The sequence below is a fragment of the Diuraphis noxia genome, unplaced genomic scaffold, assembly GCF_037042655.1.
Source record: "Diuraphis noxia isolate RWA-SAM2 unplaced genomic scaffold, SU_Dnox_SAM2 contig0001, whole genome shotgun sequence".
Taxonomy (NCBI): Eukaryota; Metazoa; Arthropoda; class Insecta; order Hemiptera; family Aphididae; genus Diuraphis; species Diuraphis noxia.
This window is the reverse complement of record NW_028301711.1, coordinates 16,828,606-16,855,519: the sequence shown is the minus strand read 5'-3', so window position 1 is coordinate 16,855,519 and position 26,914 is coordinate 16,828,606. Positions and strand designations below refer to the sequence as shown.

The following is a 26,914-nucleotide window of genomic DNA, read 5'->3' as shown; positions in this document are numbered from 1 at the left end:
ATTCAAAATTCAAAAAGAAAAAAAGGTAGTGGCTTAAATTTAAACAAAAACAAGGTATGGAAAAAAAACTGTTAAATACGCTACCTAACAGACCGCTTTCGTCAGAAGATATTATAAAATGTATAACAAAGTTGAAAATCAATCATTTCCGTGGAGTGTTTTCACGTGATAACTTACCTAAAAAACCGTATGTAAATGAATGTGGTATTTTAAACTTAGATATATCTTCAGGTAATGGAAGTCATTGGGTAGCGTTTCATAAAAATAAAGATAAAGTAGTATATTTTGATAGCTTTGGTGATTTACCTCCACCAATTGAATTACAACACTATTTTAAAGAGTATAAAATAATATATAATTATTCTAACTATCAAGATTTCAATTCATTCAACTGTGGACATTTATGTCTTGAATTTTTATTATGCATGAATCTGTTACATTAAGTTTGACTGGAAACACAACTTTATTATCCACGAATTATTTCCCACCTCTTAACGTTTACGAGGATTCGGAAATAGCTTTGTTATATTTGAAAACACGAAATTTATTTCCAAACATAAATTTAACTAATAACCGACTGGAGATAGATGTAATTCCGTCATTAAATCATGCGCATAAACAAAAAACGTTTATATGTATTTTGGAAGAAGGATGTTATGAAATTGAAGATATTAACAACAAAATTAAGAAAGAGTTATATCACTTCAATAATGAATGGGGAACACAGCTGACATTCAACGTATCTATTGATCACGTCGATTTTAGAACATACATTAAATGCAATGGAAGACTAAAGTTAAATGTTCCAAACAGTATAGCATCTGTTTTTGGATTTGAAAAGAGAACCTATGGACCATTACATGAAGATCTTCGTTCGGGAAAAGCTGCTAATTTAAACACAATTAACTGTATAAAAGTTATGTGTAATATAGCACATGGGTCATTCAACAATCAACTTCAAAGTCATTCAATATATGAGTTTTTCCCTAGTGGAAGAACTGAATCGAAAGTAGTTCAGTCGCCACCAAATTTGATATATTACAGATTAAACAAAACAGTCATTAATTCAATAACTGTACAGTTAGTTGATCAAAACAATAATCCGATCGATAACTTTAATGAGACATTGACAGTTGCTCTGCATATTAAGCGTCACTAGTTTCATTATTAAATTTATATCTCAGATATTAGAATGTACGAGTCAGTCACTTTAAGTTTAACCGGGGACAATATTTTTTTTGGTTTTATCTGGATTATTTTGTGAAGCTCGTTGATTTACAAGAAAAAACTGGTGTACATGCAGGAACTAAAATTCGTACTCGTCACATTCATTATCAAAAAGAGAAAATGAAAGTAAAACTTGCGGCACAAACATTTAGCTCCAGCGTTGCCGATGCATTTGATTATTGTTGTAATATTTTGAAGTTAGATGAGTTTAAAGATGTTGAGCCGACATCAACATTTTGTAAAAATATTAACAATATTTTTTATGTCTTAAATTCCAGAAATTTTTTAAGTAAATCCGAATTCAAAAAACCTTTGTGGCCAAATATTGAAAATCATATAAAAAATTTTATTAAGAAGTCAATTACATATATAAAAAACTTAAAAGTACCTGAAAAAAATTCCCCAAATACGTTTCAGTCATTAATTACTTCCAATAGAAAAACTGGGTTTATTGGCATAATTATTTGTCTAACAAGTATTGAAAATTTATTTGACGATGTTATTAAAAATGGAATCCTTGACTTTTTTTTATCGTATAAAATTTCACAGGATCATCTTGAGATGTTTTTTTCTGCGATAAGGGCAAAGGGTGGGTTTAATAACAACCCCACAGCAACACAATTTGAAGCTGCATATAAGCGTCTTATTATACATAATGAAATTAAATTATCTTCCTTTGCAAACTGTGAACCTCAAGATTTAACTTCAATACTATTTGTAACTTCATCTAAAAAAAATCAAGCAACTAATTACTTAGATCTGTTATGTATAGAAGAAGAAGTGCCAGAAGAAAATTTAATTACAGATGATGAAATGTTTTTTTTAAATACTAGTGAAATTAAATATGTTAATGATGTTATAGAATATATCTCTGGATATGTGGTGAGGAAAATTATTAAGAAAATGTCTTGTTCAATTTGTGTGATGGCAATTATTGAAAAACATGTAGAAGTTGGGTTGGAATTAATACACGTGAAGAATAGAGGTGGATTAATAAAACCATCGTATGACATAATAGTTTTATGCAAAGCTGCTGAACAAGTTTTTAAAACTTATCAATATCAACTATCAACCATTAAAAATAACCCAATTAATTATCTTATTATAAAAGCAACATCCAGAATACAAATTTATAATATGTTTAAAAGTTTATCAGATCATATATTAAACCAATCACCACTCAATAATCACCTGCTGCAAATAATTCACCTAACTTTAAAAACATATTTTACAGTGAGATTACATCATTTTAACAAAACTATAAGTGAACCCAAAGAAAGAATAAGATCTTTTTTAACAAAAACTGTACATTTTAAAAACCAGTAATTTTAAACATTATTATTATATACCTACTAATTATTTATATATTATACTTGTACTTTCAAAAGGGAAAATTGTTATTTATTTTTAAATTATTATAAAGATATCAAATAATTTAGGTACTCACAGTTAAAATACTAAAAATGTAATCCATGTCCCATATTGTATCACACCCTATTAATTATTTTAATAATATTTCAGTTATTTTTTATTGTATATATATTTGTATTTTTTTATTCTTTATTAGTATCATCTGATTAATAAGGTATGTTTAATTTTTAAATATTATGTTAAATTATTTTACAAAGTATACGTACCTACTTATTGCTTAATATTTTTATTACTTGATTTTCATGCATCATATAATTTAATAATAATTTAAAATATTATGTTCTTGCCGTTCTTACTTTTTAGTTTTTACTTGTTGACACTTGACTGTTGTTTTGGACATTGGTGATACTAGAAACTAGATAATGATTATTTCATGGCTTAAATAAAAATATTCAATAGTTTCTTCCATGCTTGCCCCCAACAATCGCTATCTCTCTCAGTTTATATCGGTCCCGGTTTTCTCTCTCTGAGCGCAGTCCATATATTATTATGTCTATGGATTATAGTACTGTTAGCACCCGGTCATTTTGTTTAATCTATGTTATTGTAAGGGCCGAGGCACTGTGTGCCCTGTATTGGTCACACTGCGCCTCGTGCCCACAGAACCAGCACGGACAGCGCGGGCGGCCCGTCCAAAAACAGTTATTCAGTCTGGTTTTTGTAAAGGTCCGGCGACGCCGTTATCGCCGCCGCGTACCTCCGTACAACCGTTTGAATTATAATATATTCTATGAACAGATTCTTACTCGTAACGAAACGAGTCCGTTGTATTACCGATTGTGTTATTTGGAGTGTTTTAACAGACATTATAATTATATTTGTTTTATTCTAACCGAACTAAATAGTTTTTATTTAATTATTATCCTGACCAGTCACGGTTCTCCTTTGTGAACCTTAAGATTTTAAGATTTCAGAAGTGGGATACGCCGCATGCCCACTACACGTGTTTCCGAGTGCGCCAGCGATTCCGAAATCCCGTATTAGTGATCCGTTTTTGTCACGAGGTTTCGGTTCGCCGCGTCGTAATAACCGTGTGCGACTCCGGGAAAACCCGATTACGCAACAACGCAACGTACGAACGTTATCTCGCTCCGCCGCCGCCGTTTTCGTTCGTGTGAGTGCGAGTGCGTCCGTCCGCCGTTCGTGCGAGTGCGTCCGTCCGTCGTTTTATTCCGCCGGTCGTGCGAGTGCGTACGCCGCGCGCCGTTCCTTCGTCCCGGTTTATCAGCTGTAGCTGAGATAGTGCGATTGCAGACTGTTTTGTTTATCACATGCTCCGAGTTGATAACGATCGTTATTATTGTCGGGTTGATATTTGAATATGGTTAACACAGAATCAGAACCACAACAAACGCCGCCAATCGTTATCAAGTCCCCGACCTACAACGAACTTGTCGAATTAGCAGCCAATTTACAAGCTCGTTTGGCTATCTTGGAAGGGCAACAGAATGTTACACCGACTAACCCGTCGGTCACCAATTCTACAACAACGCCAAACGGGCCGAGTTGCGCTGACTTCCGCTTGCTGCCCGATCTCAATCGCTCGGTGCCGATCTTCACCGGGCATGAGACGAGCATTGCTGCCGAGGATTGGCTGGGATCGGTGGATGCCCTTGCCACCATTAACAACTGGCCAGTACAATACCGCCTCCAGTTTGTCAAATCGAATTTGACGACTGCCGCCCGAGGCTGGTTTATGACGGAAGGATTTCGCGACTGGGCCGAGTTTATGACAAAGTTCCGCGCTACGTTCGTTCGGACACTGCGGATGTCCGACCGTTGGAACATAATGAATGAACGTCGCCAGGCTGAGGATGAACACATCGCCGACTACTTCTACGACAAACTACAGCTCTGCCAAGCCTTAAGTTTGAGTTTCACCGAGGTCCGTGAACAGATTATTGCGGGCATCCGCTCACAGGAACTCGCCACTTACGCTATGAGCAGGGCGCACACTACCAGTTCTGAGCTGCTAGCCGATTTACGCGAATGTGAGCGCTTGAATGAAATGCGCTGTAGGCAATTCCCGACGCCACCGAAAGCCGCTCCCGTCGCAAAACCGAGTAGGGTTGGTGGCCAAAATACTAATTATAATCGACGTGGCACCGATAAAGGTACGGCGTCGTCAGAGTTTCAACAGAGTGCACCAGTGGTTGCAACGGCACCCCGAGGTCCGTCTTCCACGGTTCGGTGTTATAATTGTGGTGGTACGGGTCACATAGCGAGAGACTGCCCTAAACCACGGAAGCCGTGCTCCGGATGTAAGTCCACTTCTCATTCACGTGGCCAGTGTACTGTCGCACCCCGCACGTCCGCGACAACAGCAGAGACTATGTGTGCCGAGTTGGTACAAACGGTACCTAATACTAATGCCTTTATTAAAACTGTATACTTCAACGAACACCGGACCACCTGCCTCATCGACTCTGGTTCGTCGCATGTGCTGGTGCGGGCCGGACTGGCCGACCGCGCGGGTGTCACGATGCGCCGGACTGCTCGACCAGTCTACACGGTCGGTGCTATGGATCAACCGAGTGTGGTAACTCTTGGCGAGACCACCGCGAGCCTCACGATTGATGGAGCGCCCGCCGAAGACCACCCCGTCTGTGTAGTCAGCGACGATTCAATACCGGTCGATGTATTAGTGGGTCGCACGTGGCTGGACCTACCACACGTGAATTATTATAAGAGAGGTAACGAATTTGTCATCGAGGCTATCAGCGTGATATGCCCCTCCGTTACTACAGAGAACGTCGCGAGTGAGTGTTCCGATATATATACAGCGTTAGTGGACGTGGAGAAGCTCGTACCGTCGCCCTTGGTAGAGCAAGATGTCAAAATAGACATGAACGTCCCGTTCGACGAGCGTACAAAATTGTTGACGCTGCTGAACGAGTATCGGCAGGTATTTGCCAAGTCCTTGACGGAGCTGGGTTGCACTGACGTGCTCTACATGGACATCGTGGAAGCGCCCGGGAGCGAGCCCGTCCGCCAGCGGCCTTACCGCACCTCTCCGTCCGACCGTCGAATTATTACTCAAATCCTGGATGAATGGAGAGCTGCCGGAATAATCTCGGAATCCACGTCCCCGTACGCCAGTCCGGTTTTGCTGGTAAACAAGGGAACGGGCGAGAAGCGGTTGTGTGTTGACTATCGGCGTTTAAATCAACAGACAGTGGACCAACCGTATCCAATGCCGGAGGTTGATGAACTGCTCAGTCACCTCGCGGAGGGGAAACTATTTTCCACGTTGGATCTCGCGAACGGATTTTTACAAATACCACTTAGTGACGAAGCGAAAGAAAAGACCGCTTTTGTCACCGAGGAGACTACAGCGAAATTCGAGCGTATGCCTTTTGGATTAAAAGGGGCGCCGGGCATGTTTCAAAAGACAATGAATCTCGTGTTTAAGGAGTTAAAAGACGCCGGACATATATATATATATATCTGGATGATATTATTATTCCATCTCAAGACTGGGAACACATGCTCCACGTGATGCGACTTGTTTTTGAATCCCTTCGTTCAGCGAATCTCACACTCAAGCCGGCCAAATGTACTTTTGGCGCCCGTCAGCTGGATTTTCTCGGTTTTACGATATCGAGCGGTGAGATCCGACCCGGTCCTAAGGTGAACGTTATTAAAAATTTTCCGCCGCCGCGGGACGTCCATGAAGTACGTAGATTCCTAGGTTTGGCGGGCTACTTCCGGCGGTTTATCGTTAATTATGCCAAGTTAGCCGCTCCGCTAACTCTGCTCACTGGTAAGAACGCGCCATTCTGTTGGGCCAAATCACAACAGAATTCTTTTGACGCACTTAAAGACTTGTTGTGCCGGGAGCCGGTAGTCTGCATGTTCGATCCAAAAGCGCCCGTTACTCAGGTGCATACTGATGCGAGCTCGGTGGCACTGTCCGGTATACTTCTACAGGGCCCGACCAGTACAGATTTACATATGGTGTATGCGGTCAGCAAAAAGACCACCGATGCGGAGTCAAGATACCATAGCAGTCGCTTGGAACTGTTCGCAGTAATTTGGTCTTTAAACCGGCTGCGTCCGTACTTACTCGGACTACACTTTACTGTTGTCACTGATTGCCAGTCGCTAATATATCTAAATTTGCATAAGACCGTAAACCCGCAGATAGCTCGTTGGTTCGAGACTTTGCAGCAATTCGACTTTGACATCAAATTCCGGCCAGGTACGCGGATGGCTCATGTGGACGCGCTAAGTCGAGTTGAGCCACCGTCCACTGGCGTCCCTGATATCCCCGTCGACGCCGAACTTGTCGAACGTCTGAACGTGTTCGTTGCCATGTCCGCGACCGACCGGGTTCGTTTCATGCAGCAGGCGGATAGCGCCTCCAAAGAGCTGATCGAGTTGATCACGCGATCCGACACACTCACCGATCATGAGAAACGTGTCGTCGAGCTGTACGAGGTACATGACGGCATCTTATACCGAAGATATGCAGGTCGTCCGTTACTTGTTGTCCCCAGAGCTATGAGAAAGGGAATAGTTATCGGAGCCCATGACTATGGTGGTCATTTCTCACAGGATCGCACGGTGGCTCAGATAACACAGGACTTCTGGTTCACCGGGTTGAAACGATACGTCCGACAGCACATACAGATGTGCTTGGATTGTTTGACCCACAAACGGCCAGCCGGCAAGAAACCGGGTCTCCTCCACCCTATCCCAGCAGGAAGACGACCGTTTGAAGTTGTTCATGTCGATCATCTAGGGCCCTTCGAAACTAGTTCAACAGGTAACCGATATATATTAGTTTTGGTTGACAATATGACTAAGTATACGCATCTGTACGCGAGCCGATCCACTGATGCCGCTGGTGTTGTAAGACGTTTAATTAAGTTCTGTGATACACGTGGAGTACCACGCCGTATTATCAGCGATCGAGGTACTTGTTTTACCAGTAGGTCATTTGAAGATTTCTGTCGACAACGAGGGATCAGCCACACCCTTAATTCCACCCGGCACCCGCAGGCTAACGGGCAAGTGGAAAGGGCAAACAGAACGATTCTACCACTCCTTAGCATGATGACCGGTGATCAACAACGTTGGGACACTCATCTGCCGGAAATCGAACGGCACCTCAACTCGGCGGTGAACAAATCAAGTAGCAAGTCACCCTTCGAAGTCCTACATGGGTACAGCCCACGGTATCACGGCGGCGTCATGTTCGATCACAGCCGCACGCGCGATAATTGGACGGACCCACATGAGCTCCAAGATCATGCACGATCCGCGATCGCGCAAAGTCAGTCGCGTATGAAGGCCTCTTACGATAAGCGTCATCATCAAGGGGTGAAATATGACGTAGGGGAGGTCGTTGTGATGTTGCGACAACCGCGGCCCGACCAAAACTCCAAGTTGCAAGCTAAATATCGGGAACGACCCTTGCAGGTCGTGGAGGTGTTGCCGGGTGACACGTACAGAGTGGCGGAACTGGCCACCGATGGTCGCGAAGTGTACGCGACGACGGCCCACGTGTCACAACTAAAGTCCTGGAAAATTCTTCGCGAGGTTGAAGAGGACCCACCAGACAATGTCCGACACGAGGTCGAGGTTGAAGAGGACCAACCAGACAATGTCCGACAGGAGGTCGAGGTAACACGCTCCGACGAAACCGTCGTAGGGATTACCCGGCCCAGTCGCTCCAGGAGGCGTCCTGTCCGTTTCGAGGATTACCAGCTAGACGAGATATAGGTTTATCTTGGGGGATTTATTTATTTATTTTTTTTGTAATCTCATCTGTGAAATGATTTTAATGTTGTTCCGCTTATATATATGTATCTATTCGTAGACTTATTATGTTAAAATTATTTGTTAAACTATTGTAAAAAAAAAAAAAAAAAAAAAAGTGTTTGTTATTTCGGTTGCTTGGGATCGGGGGCGATCCCACAGGCCAGGAAGGCCGAATGTTAGCACCCGGTCATTTTGTTTAATCTATGTTATTGTAAGGGCCGAGGCACTGTGTGCCCTGTATTGGTCACACTGCGCCTCGTGCCCACAGAACCAGCACGGACAGCGCGGGCGGCCCGTCCAAAAACAGTTATTCAGTCTGGTTTTTGTAAAGGTCCGGCGACGCCGTTATCGCCGCCGCGTACCTCCGTACAACCGTTTGAATTATAATATATTCTATGAACAGATTCTTACTCGTAACGAAACGAGTCCGTTGTATTACCGATTGTGTTATTTGGAGTGTTTTAACAGACATTATAATTATATTTGTTTTATTCTAACCGAACTAAATAGTTTTTATTTAATTATTATCCTGACCAGTCACGGTTCTCCTTTGTGAACCTTAAGATTTTAAGAGTACTAATTCATTGATATATTTAAAAATGTCAAATTATTCAGTTGTTCATTTTACCAAAGACAATAGTGTTGAAGCGGTTCCTAGTCTCTGGGTTAAAGGCAACTATTGTGCATGGCCAAACAACAAATTACAAACATCAAAATATATTACAAATAGACGTATACCTAATGAAATTGATTTTAAATATTTTAAAATTAGAGTACTTTGTAAAAACCTAAGTAAGTTTGGTATTTAACATTAAAGTTATTGTAAAATTCTAACTACCTATTTATTTTATTATATCTACATGTTTGATTTAAAACAGCATCATTAAATGAAGCAAAATCAAAAGCAAATCTTGCGATGTATAAATCTGATTTTACTGATGACGATGAAATAGCCAATCGAAGTAAACTAAACTCACCCGGATCAAGATCTAATGCATCAATGCCTCTGTTTTCTGGTAATGTTGTAGTATTTGCATTTGTAAATGTATATGGCTGGGAACTAAATTGTTTAATTGATAATTTATTATACATTTTTATTCTTTAACTATAGATTCAGACAATGAAAACGGATCCATGTTGATAGTTCCTAATAAACCGTTTACATCTTTGAAATGTGAATCTAGAAAAAACCATACAAGGAAACTATAACAGGGTTGGTCCCCATCTCCAAAAAAAATGAAATGTAATTCTAGTATATTTTTCTAATTTGAATAACTTTTATAATAATATTTATCTTATTTTAAAGCAATAAAAAATTGTGTTCGTACGCTGGATGTTGATATTTCTCCATCATCAGTTGCAAGTACCTCAACATTTCATGCCGGTATAAATGTTATATATATTGAGTATTTTCATTGTAATTATCTTAGGTTTGAAAATAATTAAATACGTTTTTTTTCAGAAAAAAGTTCTACAGCTAGGAAGCTTGTATTTGCTCATGGGTCTGACATTATTGTTTCCAAAAAAACAATACGTAAGTAAATTAGATGAACAAAATCAATACCTGATTGATATACAAAAATTATCTTTGTCACTATTATTATATGTTCTATTATATTAGTTAAGAATATAAATACATTTTTGTTTTAATTATTATTATTTTTATTTAAATGTTAAAATTTCAGATTCGCCTAATCAGTCTATCGTTGAAAATATAATTCACAATGACATTCAAGAACAAGATCCTGTTACTTTGTTTAGTAATAAGTCTTATACTCCAATCGATAATTTTTGTGTTGGAACTGTTGGTAATTAGAAAAACATTTTTTCATAAATTGAAACTAAATTAATTGCTTCTATATTATTGTTTACATTAGATCAAAATCTGGAAACAAAAGATAGCGCAACAAATGTTAATTCTGTTAATTCTCGCGCTCCACATGGTGATATAAATATTTTAATCTTTAATTTATATTTTATTTTATTCTATTATAAAAAAAAAAACAAATTTTTGCTGTATTAATTTTAACAGATACTGTTTTTCAAAATAACATCATGCGTAATATGGCATTTTTAAAAGTGGAAATGCGACAAATTCAAAGCAATTAATCAGTAATGTTTGAACACTTTGAATCAATACTAACCCATTTACAAGGCAATAATACATATACAGATAAAAACAGTTTGTCTCTAAAAGATTTTCATGACTGTCCACTACCCTTGGATAATAATATTGATTTAAGTACTATAGAAGATAAAATTGCTGGCGATCATCAATTTAGATCATGTTTGGTAGGTAATTACTTTTACATTTTTGGTATAATGTCAAAATTAATTAACTTATTGTGTTCAATTTTTTTTTTTTTCTACTTAAGGTTAACGAGTTGTCATATTATATTGGAGGAAAACATGTGAAAGCTATGGTCAAAAGATTAATGTCAAAATTGTTTAATGATGATCTTTTATCTTATTACTCTTATAGTGGTAAAAAGGGTAAAAATCCATTTTCATCACTGTTCATTTGCTCAGTTATATTTGGTAGGTACCATCTATGATTAACTATCGTATCAAAATATTTGATAAATATACAGGGTCCGGCTAAAAAGACCTACCTCCCATATTCCAATGAATTGCCATCTATAAATATGGGAGGTATTTTTGCTGGGCCCTGTATATAAATATATATATATATATTTGTATACATATATATAATTTAAGTGTTATTGTTACTAATATAATATTAAAGTTTATAATTTGGAGTGTACTATTGTAAAAGTTTTTGTGGGAGCCCTCAATTTGTAATGCTGGTTTATTACATTTATCACAATTCTAAGAGTTTTTAATTTATGATTTTATATGTTTTCTGTATTATTATTAATTAGCCTAAAAATGTTTTAAATGTTATTCATTGTAATTGTTCAGTTTTAATAAACTTTAGAATAGAAATCTAATACAAAATACTAAATTATAAAACTAATTGATAAAGTATAATAAACTATTTGTTATAATAGTATACAATATAATATATGGTATGGAAAGACTTAGTACAATTCTAAAAGAGAAATATTAAAAAATTAAATTTTTATATTTTTATAATTTTACAGATGCCATTAAAAAACAAGTTAAATTCTCAAATATTCCTAAGAATGAAATTGAAGAAACAATCAAATATGTATTAGCTCAAGCTCCATTCAACATTAAAAGAACACAGGACAAAATAACCACTGCACAATCATTTTGATTATATTATTTTAACACTTTTTTTCTAAGATTTTAAATCTTAGATAGGTACTTAATTTTTCAATTATTTATATTATGTCCTTATTTCAAAATTTTAATTTATGTTTCTTTTTTGTATTAAGGAGAAATCATGTTTTGCTACTTTTTATTATTTGTCAGTTTGTCTAATTGGCTATTATAGTATTCTATAACAATAAGATATTTTACTTAATAATTATATATATATAGTCATAAGAGAATTTTTACTATTATATCTTTACTGAGAAATACTCAGTTTGTATTTAAGTTATATATATATAGTTTAAACAGCGTGTATTTTTTGTTTTATCATCTTATTCCATTTTTCATACATTTATTATAATATGTTTAATTTTTTAAAATTTTAAAATTTTAAAATTTGTTTCTTTACTATAATATACCATTCCTGCATAAATGGGACTTAAATAAAAATATGTATTTAATGGATATTATATTTAAATCATTATTTCTTTTTTAAATGCATTAATATGTATGGGTATAGTATAGATATATAATGTATTTATTCAATTAAGCATTTTTTTTTTTATATAATTTGATTTAATATGTTTTAATAATATAATATGTACCTGAAATATAAATAATAAGTATAGAGTATCTAATAAACCTGCAACTGTCTACTGTAAAAATTCAAAAATCCTTTATTTAATAAATGTTTATGAAATGTATAAATCCAAATCAATATTTAACATTGAATTTTGATTCAACTAATAATGAACCTGCAACTAATAATGAACCTGCAACTTTAGGTAAACATTTAATAATATGATATAAATCGAATAACAATATTAAAATCAAGAAAAAATCAATGTTTAATAAATGTTTATTAGTAATGTTAATTAAATATATAATTTCAAATGACTATTCGGCATTTAATTTTGGTTCAATTAATGAACCTGCAACTAAAGGTAAACATTTATTAATATAATATAAATCAAATAACAAGGTACTTTTCTGTTATCCCTACTACCGCTCGATGTCGAGACTACCGCGACTTCTCAATTCTGTTATCTCGACTACCACGCCGGTGTCGCGATTACCGGACCTGTCCGGACTCCTGACTACAGTTCGCTCGATTGCCGTCGTTGCTGACAGTTGTATTATTTTAAAATAATCCGTCGTTGTATTTATTAATTTTAATATAATTATGAATCTATGGAATTTACCAAACAGCGAAAAAGATGCTCTCGAATTTTTTCAAGAAAAGGGTTTACTTCCAACACACCGTGATTGCAAAAACGGTCATAAAAAAAAACTGTACATCGGAAAAAATGAAATTTTTTGGAAATGCAACGTCAAAACGTGTCAGCATAAAACCAATATGCGTATGGGTAATTGGTTTGAAAATAGTCGTCTGCCTTTTTTAACCATACTCCGGTTTATATATTGTTGGAGTGCAGAATTAACCTCCGTTAATTTTTGTGAAAGACATTTGGAAATGAATCATTGTACGGTAGTTGATTGGAATAATTACATGCGTGAGGTGTGCACTATAACAATTAGTCGAAATCAACAAACACGAATCGGAGGACCGGGAAAAATTGTTGAAATCGACGAAAGTATGTTTTCAAAAAGAAAGAATAATGCTGGAAGAATACTACCACAACAGTGGATATTTGGGGGAATTTGTCGCGAAACGAAGGAGTCATTTCTAATCCAAGTTCCTAATCGCACCAAGGAAACGCTTTCAACTGCGATAAAACAATATATAAAGTGTAACCTACGTACAACCATATATTCTGACTGTTGGCGTGGATATGATACAGACGAACTAACCAGAGCTAGATACACGCATGGTCAGTCAATCATACTAATAACTTTGTTGACCCAGTTACTGGGATTCATACTCAGCATATTGAACGTCTTTGGGGCTCCGCTAAATGGAGAAATAAAAAACATAGGGGAACCAGACGCCATCATTTGGAGTCTTATCTGGCGGAGTTTATCTGGAGACAAAACATTGGAGAACAAGGAGAACCATTCGAATACATATTAAAAAATATTTCCGAAAATTGGTCACCAAAAATAGAATTTTAGACTTATGCAACTGTAACTGTGATAATTTATTTATATTTATTTAATATCGTATTTTGACGTTTTTTTGATAATTTTGACGACTTTTTGTTTTATATTATAATACATTTTAGACTTTTGCAACTGTAACTGTGATAATTTTATTTTGTATTTTGACGCTGTGATAATTTTAGAATTTGTAATTTGATGTTTTGTGATAATTTTATGGTATATACATGATTTAAGATAATTTATATGATTACTGATAATAAACGATGGCAATTCATGTGTTTGTTCTTTGGTATTATGTATTAAAATACGGAACTATTTGGATAGTACAATAGTAGTCGAGATAACAGAATTGAGTAGTCGCGGTAGTCTCGGCACCGGCGTGGTAGTCGAGATAACAGAATTGAGACTCGCGGTAGTAGGGATAACAGAAAAGTACCAATAACAATATTGAAATAAAGAAAAAATAAATGTTAAATAAATGTTTATTAGTAATGTTAATTAAATATATAATTTCAAATTACTATTTAGCATTTAATTTTGGTTCAACTAATGTGCCTACAATATTGAGTAAATATATAATAATGAGTTTTCAATGAATTTTCAATAAATAATAAATATTTTATATTTAATGTTCAATATTGAATAAACATTTAAAAAATATTATCGTGTTGTGTGGGTTAAGAGATAAGGTTTATTATAATGTTCCACAGTCCGTTGACATAGCAAATAAATTATTATTACATCAATACGATAACACTGAAAACGTATACGATTTTTTAACCGACCTAATAAATATATTAGATAGACGTGTACCTTAATTAAACACATTAGCTGTACATATACACTAATAAAAATAAAATGATAATTGAAATAAACATTTAACAAATGATAATTTATATCAAACATGCCGGTTACTGTAATACTGTTACGGTGTTAAGCATAGTCGCATAGACAAACGACAAAGTTTATTACCTACTTTATTACTTAATTTAGTTTTTCTGTTACTATATTGATATTATATTATTATATATTCATTTTTTTTTTGTGTGTTGTGGGTAGTGGGTACGCATTTAAAATTATATAAACATGAGTGATAAACGGAAAAATGTATTTCCAATATTTAATATGAAAAAAAAATGCCAAGAAGTCTACTCGGATGAGCCAGTAAGTACAAATATCAAATTGCATTGACCAACTTAAATAATATTATGTTCTTCATTATAAATTCCATATGCTGAATTTTTATGTTTACAAATTTGAAAATTAAGTACAGAGTATTTCTATATATCTGATATTACTATAAAATTATAAGATTAACTATATTTTTTATACTTTACTTATGAAGATGAAGATTGATAAGGCTGAAAATGAGGAACTAACTATACCATCAACAACACCAATTACCATTAAATCTATTGAACCTGATTCTATTATTTCTAAAGAAACTGATCCTAATGAAAATATTAATGAAACGGTAAAAATTGTGTAGTTTTTAATTTATTTTAAATTTAGATTAAAGCCATTTACTGTCATAAGTGTAAAGTGTAGAATTAGTACAAGTGAATAACTATTATATTTTATCTTATATTTATTTATTTATATATATTGATAATTTTATAATCAATCTTATATTCAGATTCATAGATTTGCTTGTTATTTATTAATTCTCACTTAATAGGTTCTTGGTGCACCTGCTTGGCCCCTTAATGATATTGCTAATTTTATTGGAAAACAGCAACTAAATGCTAAAGAAATAAATAATTGCTTGAAGCTTGAGTGGAAACCTCCTGCTAACTATGTTTTTCCTGAATGTGTTGAAGGGAAACAAAAAAGGAGATTTCTACACAAATATTTAACAATGTTCCCATGGTTAGCTTATAGTAAATGCAAAGAGAAGGGGCTTATTGTAAATATTGTATAGTTTTTGCGTTTTCTGGAGGTGGTGTTGGCCATCAAGTAATTATTTTCTGCTTAAACTTATACCACCATAATAATATGAATAGTTTATAAATTATATAATTTGTTTTTATAGAAACTTGGAAAACTAGTTAAGTACCCTATGGTGAAGTATAAAGATGCATTGAAAGAATTACAAAATCATCAAAATAATGACTACCATCGTTTGTCCACACAAAGGGCCAATGACTTTTTAATTAATTTTGAAAATACAAATAATAAGTCAGTAAATGTGCTTCTAGATAAACATAAACAACAAACAATTGAATACAACCGTAAGAGATTGATGCCAATAGTTAAAACTATACTATTTTGTGCTCGACATAATATTCCATTACGTGGGCACCGGGAAATGGGTTCCATGGCATCAGGTAATGTCAGAGACTTTTGTTTAAATGGTGAGCAAGGAGTGTTTCGTGGTCTTCTTGCTTTTAGAATTGAATGTGGTGATACTGATTTATTGAATCATTTGGAAACAGCACCTAAAAACTGTACAATGATAAGTCCTCAGATTCAAAATGAAGTAATTGAAGCCATTGGCAGTGTAATTGAAAAAAAATTGTTGAAAGAATTAAATCTTCAAAGTTCTATTCTATTTTGTGTGATGAAACCACCGATTTAAGTACAGAAGAACAAATGACCGTTTGTATTCGATATGTTGATTTAACAAATTGTGTCATTCAAGAGGACTTTTTGGGTTTTGTCAAAATGACTTCTACCACGGGAGTTTCAATCAAAAACGCTATTAAACAAAAGTTAGAAGAACTAGGGCTTAGCTTAGATAATCTCAGGGGTCAAGGCTATGATGGTGGATCAAACATGGCAGGCAAAAACAATGGTGTTCAGGCTCTAATTTTAAACGAACAGCCATTAGCATTTTATACCCATTGTTTCAGTCATTCACTTAATTTATGTATAACTAAAGCGTGCGAAGTGTCTTCAATAAAGCATATGATGGGAGTTATTGGTGCTGTTGCATCTTTTTTCTCTGCTTCTGCAAAAAGAGCAGACAAATTAAAATCTGTTATAGAATCAGAAATTTCAAATACAGAATCCAACAAACAGAGAAAGACTAAACTTAAAACATTGTGCGAGACGCGTTGGGTTGAACGTCATGACTCCTTGATGACATTTAAAGAATTGTATGTTTTTATACTTAATGCACTTGAAGAACTACAACATGATTCAAACACTGAAACTTCAAGTAAAGCATTACTGTACTTAAATTCTATAACTAAAAGTGAATTTCTAGTGGCTATTGATGTTGCGGCGCTTTGCCTTGCTTATACATTACAACTTAGTGTTGCTTTACAATCTAAGCAACAAGACTTATCAAGAGCATTATCCGATGTCATGGTAATAAAAGGGGCATTACAGAGTCTTCGGGAAGATGCAGACAACCAGTTTAACATAGTTTTTAAACACGTAATAGAATTAGGAGAAAAAATTAATATTGAAATACGCATGCCTCGAATATGTAACAGACAAATAAATAGAATAAATATTGATTCTGAAAATGCTGAAATATATTTCAAACGATCAATATTTCTTCCTTTTCTTGATTATCTCATTCAATCAATGGATACACGGTTCGATAATAGACTATCTAGCATAATCCCTCTAGAAGGTTTGATTCCAAGTCATTTTGATGAGTATGACGATAGAACTATTTTAGAAGCTGCCAAAATATATAGCAATGATTTATCTAATAATATGAACTCTACACTCAAAGCTGAGTTATCATTATGGAGGCAACAATGGAAAACTAACAACATACCAAAGCCTGTCTCAGCTATTGAATCAACAATGTCCCACTGTACTAACCTTATACCTAACATTAAATTATTGTTACAGTTGTTTGCAACCTTGCCTGTAACTTCTGCAACACCAGAAAGAACATTTTCCACCCTGTCAAGAATGAAAACATACTTGAGGTCAACAATGATGGAGAAAAGATTAAATGGTTTAGCTATGGCAAATATAAATAAAAAAGAACTTGTTAAGGAAGCAGATATCATTCAAGTTTTTGCTCAAAACGCCCCAAGAAGAATGCAGTTAAAAGATTGGAGCCTGTAGGCATAATAAATAAATAAAAATGTTTATACATGTATACAATTTAAAAAACAAAAGTAAATAAAAGAAATATGTTATTTGTATTTTTTGAATTTTTTTGTGAAAATTAGCCCCTCCCCCCCATACAAAATTCCTGGCTACGCCACTGAGTCAAGGTACTGCTAAATTCTGTAGTTTAGTAAATAATGCGTTTGATATTATGAATTGTCGCACAAAATTCTCTAAAAACCCGTATAATTTTTGTTTGGATATCAACACAATTAATAAATATAGAGAATTTACAGAAACATTTGAAAAATATATTTTTAATTTAAAGTTTCAAAATGGTCAAAGAATAATTGACTCTAATCGAAAAACTGGGTTCATTCGTTTAGTTTATGGTCTAAAAAATTTGTTAAATTTATATGAGTATCTAAATTCAAAATATGGCTTAAATTATTTACTGTCTTATAAACTTTCACGAGACCATATTGAAACTTTTTTAGTGCTGTTAGAATGAGAGGGGGTCATAACAATAACCCAACTTGCAAACAGTTTTTTACAGCTTATAAAAAACTTCTTGTACACAATCAAGCAACAGGATCACAGTACGGAAATTGCCTAGCAATGTTAGATCCTACTGAACTATCTGTAGTTAATGTGGGGCCCGATTCTATTACAAGCCAAATTAATGAGACAGATGAAGCTATAGTGGTAGATCATGACCACTTATATTTTCAAACATTAAATCGTTTATCCTCTTTGGTTGAAAATATTAGTGAGTATATAGGAGGATTTGGTGTAAAAAAAATTTTGAAAAAAATTAACTGTGCTATTTGTCAACAGTCTTTGTATAAAACGGTTACTCATAATATATTAATTAATTTGAAAGACAGGAATAATGCATTAATAAAACCATCTAGTGATGTAATAGACATTTGTTTAATAGCTGAAATGGTTTTTAGAAGTTGTGACAATATTTTTAAAAACAATATTAAAAATGATTTATTTACTAAAATAAAAAGACATATATACAGCAGTACTAAAAGAATTTTTAGGAATTAGATGATCATTGATTAAGTCAAAATCTATTTAATAATCATAGAGAACAATTAATAGCACTTATTATTTATATATATTTGGATGTCAGATTACACCATGCAGCTAAAGAATCTAATCATAACAAAATTAAATTGAGGCAAAAATTAACGAAATTAATTCTTTTTCGCAACGAATAATAGTCATCAACTATTTATTTATTTATTTGTAATACCTATATACCTAATGGACACACCAATACTTTTTTTATTGAATTATTTAAGACTATTATTATTATTAAGAATTTACTGAATTATACTTATTGGCTATTGAGAAACAGTTTTATTAACATTAAACATTTTATTTACTATACAATATTACTTTTTATTTTACAAACAAGGCCTCGACTATAAAGGTCATTGGCCGCACAATGTTATTATTTTATTAACTTTTTAATGTACAAACATAATATAATATATCCTAGGCCCATAATGATATTTAATTACCTTTTTGTGTTTAAGACTTGACTACATGAATAAATTCTGAACTTTGTAACTATAACTTTTTGTTTCTTTATTTCTATACCATTCCAGTGTTCGATACTCAGTAGGAACTAGCCTGAGTTGTAGGCAGTCCATAGAATAATACTATAATAATTAGGTAGTTATATAATATAATTAATGCAGTCGCAGTCCACGGTAGCTGTATTTCACGCGCCAATATTATTACAATAGTTATTGTGATAATATTTAAAAATAATTTTGTTCCGAAGAATGGGCAACACTGCATCTCAACTTCTCATGACCGTACCGGCACACACGGAAAGGATAAGGATGTTCCGTCTATAAGTATAAGGTCTATGGATTTAGGATAAAGTCAATAGATAACGCACTAATTGATAAAATGATAACACAACATATCTAAAATTTTAAGACGACACCGCCTATCTCTGTGCTAATGCCACTGCGTCAGATAATCTCAGATAAAAATTAGGTAAGATTTAAATAAATAATGTTTTTTATCGTAACATTTTTAGTTATATTTATTTATTATTGAACTAACATATAATTTATTTAATATTTTATGTGAATTGATGAAAACATCATTGTTTATTTACGATTCTAAATACTATGTTGAGATAGGTTGTGTTGTGTTATCGAATCGTATGAGATAGACTGTGTTGTTTATGTTAATCTATTGAGATAGCTTGTGTTGTAGTTTAAATTTTATGAGATAAAACATGTTGGCTTACATTATAAGAGATGTAAAATTATACATTTAGTTACCTTTTGGGGTATATTATTTATTTTTATGGTTTTTATTTATGTGTATAACCATATTTTTCATAATGTTATTTTTCATCAAATAGGTAGTAGGTATGTCAGTATAATAAAAATATTAAATATGTAATTCTAGCTATGGCAAGTGAGGTTCAGATCATGATAGCAGTGTACCAAGTGGAGAAGCTTCGAACTCGGACGATGAATGCTTTACAGTAGATGACATTATGAATGCCTTAAAAAATAGTTCTAACAATACTAAAAGAAATAATAATAATTACAACATTTCAAGAAATAGACATGAACAGGAAAATAATGAAATTATTAATATCGAGGATCTAGAATGCGTTGTGTATGACGAAGCTGGTGTTCTGAAGAATGTGAATGACCTTTATAATTACGTAATTAATGATGAGAACTGTGTTGATAATAAAATCAACTTAGAAGACAATGATGTTAATAAAGTAAAGCTAACTGATATAATATCTAACCACGATACTTTGTCTCCCAGAAACTTAAATGATATTAGCTCTAATAATTATGACGTCGATAATTCTGTTGTGCAAGAAAAGGTTGACTCCAGCGATAATACGTTAACAGATCATTCACAAACATCAGAAGAAAAAAATTATATAAGTGAAACTGAACCTAAAAAACGAAAAAAAATAGCCGAACCAAAGGAATGGGACAGAAATAAAGCAAAAATACTGCGTATGAAAGGTTCTGCGTATTTGGGTTATAGAAGAGAAAATCCGAAGAGCACTAAAAAAATATTTCATGACGTAATGCGAGAATCGAGTAAGATGGGAGCCACATGCAATTCTCCGACTTGTAGACGTTGGAAAAATAGACATTGTAACACAATATCTGAAGATGAAAGGGAACATTTGTTCAATGAATTTTGGAAAGAAATGAATTGGGAATCAAAGAAGATGTTTGTTTGCTCAACTGTAGACATTTTAGGAACCAAACAACAAACAGTTGAAGGCACTAATTCCAGAAGAGGCTCAAGTTTTTTTTTTTACTTTCTACGTATAAGCGGAAAAAAAGTACCAGTATGTCAGTCGATGTATCTCAGTACACTGGGCTTAAAAAAACCTGAGGTCCGATATTGGATTCAAAATTACAAAAGTACTAACCTTCCCACTGTAAAATGCAATGCATTTATTGATAACGATGAATACAATGAAGAAGATAACGTCATAGAAGAAGATAGATCAATAGTGAAAAAATCATTCCAAAAAATAGTTACATTGCAACGTTTTTTTGACTTATTGCCTACACTACCGTCACATTATTGTAGGAAGACATCTAAAAAGCTTTTTCTTCAAACTGATGTCAAGTCTTGGACACAACTCTACAACATGTACATAGAAAAGTGTGTACAATGATTCTGAAGAACCCGTTTCCAGGCATACGTTTGATCGTGAGAAAAAAGGGCGTAATATCGACATTTATATTCCTAAAAAGATCGCTGTGATACATGTACAAGTTTTGATAACAACCACGTAAATAACGAGCTATATGAAAAACACACAAAAGAAAAGAATCAGCACGTAATGAAAAGCAAAAAGATAAAGATGCTGCGAAACAAGAAATGTGTCATACTATCTGTTGCGATCTGATGGCTGTACAATGTGTTCCTAATATAAGAGCCTCTTCTGCTTACTATAAATTAAAATTGACAGCTCACAACTTTACTGTTTATAGCTTGGCTACACATGACGCCATGGCATATTGGTTTGATGAATCAGAATGTTCAATGTCTGCTTCTGTTTTTGCATCATGTCTTGTTGACTATTTATGTCAATTGCTTGATCAGTCGATGAGAACTATAATTGTGTACTCTGATGGCACAGGATGCACATTTTGACTTGTATGTGGGCGAGTAACATTTCCCGTCAGTCTAGATAACTATACCACATCCGTGAGAACAGCGACAAGAGCAAGTATACTATGGGGAGTAGAGGGTAGCACTATATAAGGGACCCCGAAACGGCCTGTAATCAGACGCAACTTGACCAGACTAGACAGAGCACCTTCACGCCATTCTGTTCTTTAAATTAATTAGATTGAACTTAGAAAATATTCGAGTCAAACCGAATTTATTCTAGTTATTCAGAATACTTAAATATTTAAATAAATTCAGCTTTCATGTTTTAAATAAATGTATATGTTTTGTACTTTTGTCAAAATAAATAATCAAATAATTTTCTGGTCGAATTAATAACATTGTAGGCAAGATATAATAAAGACAATTGTGGTGTATGACACCCAGACAACGAGTGAGGTGGTCAGATTTGACAACAATTCATGGGAAGCACCAGAATATGAGTTAAAGCTGATCGAGCGAGCCGAAGGTCGACTTATCACGGTAGCATTGACGGAAAAAGGAAAATTAGTAAGAGAAATGGAAATATACAGGTATGAAGACCAAGAACCTTTTAGGAGGCGAATACCATATACAATGGAAGACGCTCACAACGAAATATGTTGGGATCAACATGAGTCAGGGAATTCTCGTATATTGAAATATTGTAGGTGTATTTTAGAGGAAATTAAAGTAGAAAAGCCAAAAATTAGGATTGTATCAGAAATACCGATGAAATACGACATCAGGGAAGCACCCTTATTAAATACAAATATTGATAAACCAGTGGGGATGGCAACTATAATTTATAGAGATTGTTGGATACAAAGTATTTTTATTTTCGCGCGGTCATGCCGCAAGTAATTGCATGCCGTAATGTTGGCACACCAGAGCATTGTCGCCGCCGCGACACGCAATCCAACCTTTGGACCCCCGATATCACCGCGATCGAGCTAGCCGTCGCCGGTGCCCCGCCACCGTATGGTGTTGTTGCTTTTCTACCGTCAGCGGGACTGGTCTACAATCCGGTGTCTCGTCGCCGTTTTTACTCCGCCATTGTTTTTGGCCGTCTGAGCTCATCCGAGCTGATCGGCGTTTCGCGTCCTGTCGCGTTCGCGGTCGTAGTGTTTTTTGGCTCGCTTGCCACCCAGCATATTGTATTTTGTGTCGTCGCCCGTCCGTTTCTACGCAGCGCGACCCGTGTAGTGCACCCCTTTCAGTTTTTCGCCCGCGACGTCGAGTTCGCCGTGCGAACACGTTAAAACGTATTCAACCTTTTGTCACTTGTGCCGCGGTCTACGCCGTGACTACGGACGCCCACGCGCAACGGTTCGCGTCGTCGAATTCGCGACCGTTATTTGCTATATGAGCACGCGTCGTCCGGAGGTTTGTATGCTGTTTTGTTCCGTCCATCCTGTTCGAGTGATCTAAGTCACATCCGGACATGTTGTCGTTGACCCGTTTTCGTCGGGATCAACATTGAAGCAATTGTCGCAGATCCAATCAACGTCACCGACGATTATCATCGACCAGTTATCACGTCATCAACATCAACATCACTGGTTATCAGGTCGTACACGCGAATTATTATTTTGTTATTGTTTGGTCGTCGATTTATTATTCGACGTTGTAATTGTGTACTATTTTTTTGTGTATTTCATCGTTTTCCGCCGATCGACTTGTGATCGTGCGCCCCCCTTTTTACTAACCCTAGAATATAAGAGTACTTATTTGCAGAACCGACGCAATAAAATATATATATATTATCAGTCGTCAAATTCTAGTTTTCTATTTATGTTTAGGGTGCCGTCGCTCATCATTGTTAATTATCTTATTGCCATAGGAGTAATCCAGCCTCCTCATCCTTATTGACCTTTAGTCTTTTTCTTATTATCTCTTTATACAGTCCACTCTCTACCAGGTTACAGGATCGACAAGACAATCGAACGCACGGCGGGTTGTGTGTTATCACCCGTTCGCACACACACACACACGCGTACGCGTATTCCGCCGTGTCGGGCTTTCCTTGTGCAGCCCCTAACGCACAGAGATCATACCACCAAGGTTGTCAGGGAATGAGACAACAGACGAATTAAAACAATATGTAGAATTAGCAATTAGGGTAGAGACAGAATTTTCTAAAAATAATAATAATATTAGAATAAGTGAATGGAATAAATTCCACATGGGATGTTTCTTTAGAATTAGAAATAGAAATGATAGTATTAGACGCAATAGGAATAGAAATAACTAAAATATATATATAGGAAATTAAAATAGTAAAAATAATTATTAAGTATAATAATCATAAAATTAGAGGTAAATAATAGAATAATAAAAAGTGAAAAATGAATGTATGTAAGAGACGTGATTAACTGATTGCATATCTGTGTCAACAGAAAAAAGAAAAAGAAGCCGGTGGGTGTTACGACTATATTCTATTGGAACGAGCAACCACTGACACTAAAAGGAGATGAGACGATAGAGCAATTAGTTATTTACGAAAAAATGGCGAATTCAGCACTTAAAAGTTTCAATGAGACTAGAGAGAGGGCATGGATTTGGCCAAACGGTGATAAATGGATAAAATTTTCTTTTGAATGTAATAGTAAAATATCTTATTTAAGGCAACCAGAACCAAGAGAAGAATACATGGGGTATTTTATATAGATTTATATAATTAATATATGAATATATTATTTTAGGTTTCTTTTATTAACAACCATTCAAGGACAACTACCGTACACGGTAGAGGAATTTAAACATCAAACCCTAATGTACTGCGAAAACAGTGGATCAATAAGTGTAACTGGCGCGTCATGGGAAATTATTACATATATACCTTTAAAAAATTATGATGATAGGCATGATAAGTTGTACAGTGAAATTTATATTATGAATAACCACTGTAAGAAAAAACTAACAGGATACGAAATATGCTCTAGGTTTGATAATATATTAAAAACAATGTTTCAAGAAATATCGGTTCAACGAGAACAAATGTATGAATCAATCGGTAGATATATAACAACAAATAAAGGGGAAACAACAACGGGCCCATATAGGAAAAAACGAGGATTGATAAATATAGTAGGGGCTGGAATGAAAACACTATTTGGAGTATGTGATAACGATTGTGCGAATGAGGCAACACAAGAAATAGAGAAAATAAAAAAAACAAATTAAAGAATGATACATATATTAAAAAACCAAACAACGGTAGTGAGATCAGCGATAACAGGTATAAGTGGCGCTTCAATTGAAATTAATAAATTATACAAAGAGTTGGGTGAAAAACAAAGTACATTACACGCAAAAATCGGAGAATTAGTAAATGTTACACATACGTTAGAAACACTAATATTATCTGATAGAATACATAGTATTTTTACAGCATTATTAACTCAATATTCTTACGAAACAACAACAATAAGCGCGATAATTACAGCAGCTAGGACAGGGATACTGCATCCAAGTTTAATAACACCACGAGAATTAGCAAAACATCTAACAGAAATCAAATTAAAACTACCTATAAATTTAAATTTGCCAATGGACAAGGACCCAAGTGAAATTTACGAACTAAGTAAAATAACAAAAATGGCAGTATTTTATAGCGGGGATAATATTGCGTTTGTAATAAAAATACCTTTAGTAACCGAATTGGAACTAACACTATACAAAATATTACCAATACCTCACCCAATAGAAATAAAAACTAACGGGGTAATCGATACAAAGCATAGTATAATTATTAAACTAGAATTTCAATATGTAGGCATTACCAAAAATCGCAAACAGTACACTACGTTCACGGAAACACAGTTACTGCAATGTACCGAAACAGAACTTTTTACTATTTGTCCCGAATTTCAACCTATTCAACACAAATCAGTTAAGCAACCATGCGAGATTTCATTATTTAAAAATCCAGACACACTACCGAGTAGTTGTGAAACAGGAATAGTAATATTATCGAAAAACGTTTTTTATAAATTAAAATATGTAAATGTATGGATATACACAACAAACGGGGAGACTTTAACAATTGCTTGTCAAGGGATAAACGTTCCATATATAGTTAAAATTAAAAACCAAGGGTTAATTAAATTAAACCAAAATTGTAGAGCTTATGGTGAAAACATTATTTTAAATCCAACTAGACATAAGATAAAAATATTATGTTAATTTCATACCACAGATAGGTGCGGGAAAGTTAACATTCGAGATACCTGATAAAATAAAAAACCTACCAGACATGAAATTTACTTATGACACAAATAAATTAGATAGCGTGCATAACATGGCTAAATCGTTAAATGAAGTAGAAGGTTTGATAGACGAGGAAATTTTAAGACTATCAGGTCACGAAGTAAATGACAATAAATATTTGTATTTAATATATATAACGATCGGTACAGTACTATTTTCTATGATGTTAATATTATTCATATATTTAACATATAAATGTAAATGGGGTAATTGGGAAGCATATAGAAAATCACGTTACGGAACAGATAGAGAACCAAGAACTAGAAGTAAATTCTATATGGAAACCCCATGTGCAGAAATAAAAGAACATACAAATGTGAGTCCACTTATGGAAAATAAAAAAGTAAAAAACGATCCACCAATGATAAAATGTTAAATAGTAGTATAAGAAATAATACCTGAGTAAAAATAATAATAATAAATTTAGAATTATAAAACCAAAATATAGATTAGTTAGATAATAATTATATTTAGCCATTATATTATGAAACATACCCACACAGCAATTGTCAATCTATACAATTGTATAAATGTTTAAAATTCATTGGATTTCAAATATTTGAAATAAAAGATTTATACAAAATTGTGTGTAAATTGTAATTCTTTATATTGTACTCGAAGTATTTGATAATGGATAATAATGATTTAAAATGCAATATTGTTTTTTCAATCAAAATTTTGTAATAACATATACTTTAAAATGCAATAATTATTCAATATA

The 26,914-nt window shown here is 34.2% G+C and overlaps 4 protein-coding genes across 4 annotated transcripts; all 4 read left to right on the top strand.

The window, feature by feature from the left end:
• The first annotated feature begins 413 nt into the window (after window positions 1-413).
• LOC149059981 (uncharacterized) lies at window positions 414-1,416 on the top strand. Its single transcript, XM_089216053.1, has one exon. It carries the CDS (start codon window positions 422-424, stop codon window positions 1,157-1,159), a length of 738 nt encoding a protein of 245 aa, XP_089072179.1. The 5' UTR covers window positions 414-421; the 3' UTR covers window positions 1,160-1,416.
• An 8,887-nt stretch (window positions 1,417-10,303) lies between these two features.
• Window positions 10,304-11,890, top strand: LOC149059980 (uncharacterized). The gene is made up of 4 exons (XM_089217176.1): window positions 10,304-10,367; window positions 10,457-10,716; window positions 10,800-10,962; window positions 11,529-11,890. Exons 2-4 carry the CDS (start codon window positions 10,540-10,542, stop codon window positions 11,663-11,665), a joined length of 477 nt encoding a protein of 158 aa, XP_089073302.1. The 5' UTR covers window positions 10,304-10,367; window positions 10,457-10,539; the 3' UTR covers window positions 11,666-11,890.
• A 957-nt stretch (window positions 11,891-12,847) lies between these two features.
• Window positions 12,848-13,696, top strand: LOC149059979 (uncharacterized). Its single transcript, XM_089227281.1, has one exon. It carries the CDS (start codon window positions 12,848-12,850, stop codon window positions 13,694-13,696), a length of 849 nt encoding a protein of 282 aa, XP_089083407.1.
• Window positions 13,697-16,317: 2,621 nt separating this feature from the next.
• Window positions 16,318-17,757, top strand: LOC149059978 (52 kDa repressor of the inhibitor of the protein kinase-like). Its single transcript, XM_089227275.1, has one exon. It carries the CDS (start codon window positions 16,318-16,320, stop codon window positions 17,755-17,757), a length of 1,440 nt encoding a protein of 479 aa, XP_089083401.1.
• The last annotated feature ends 9,157 nt before the right edge of the window (window positions 17,758-26,914 follow it).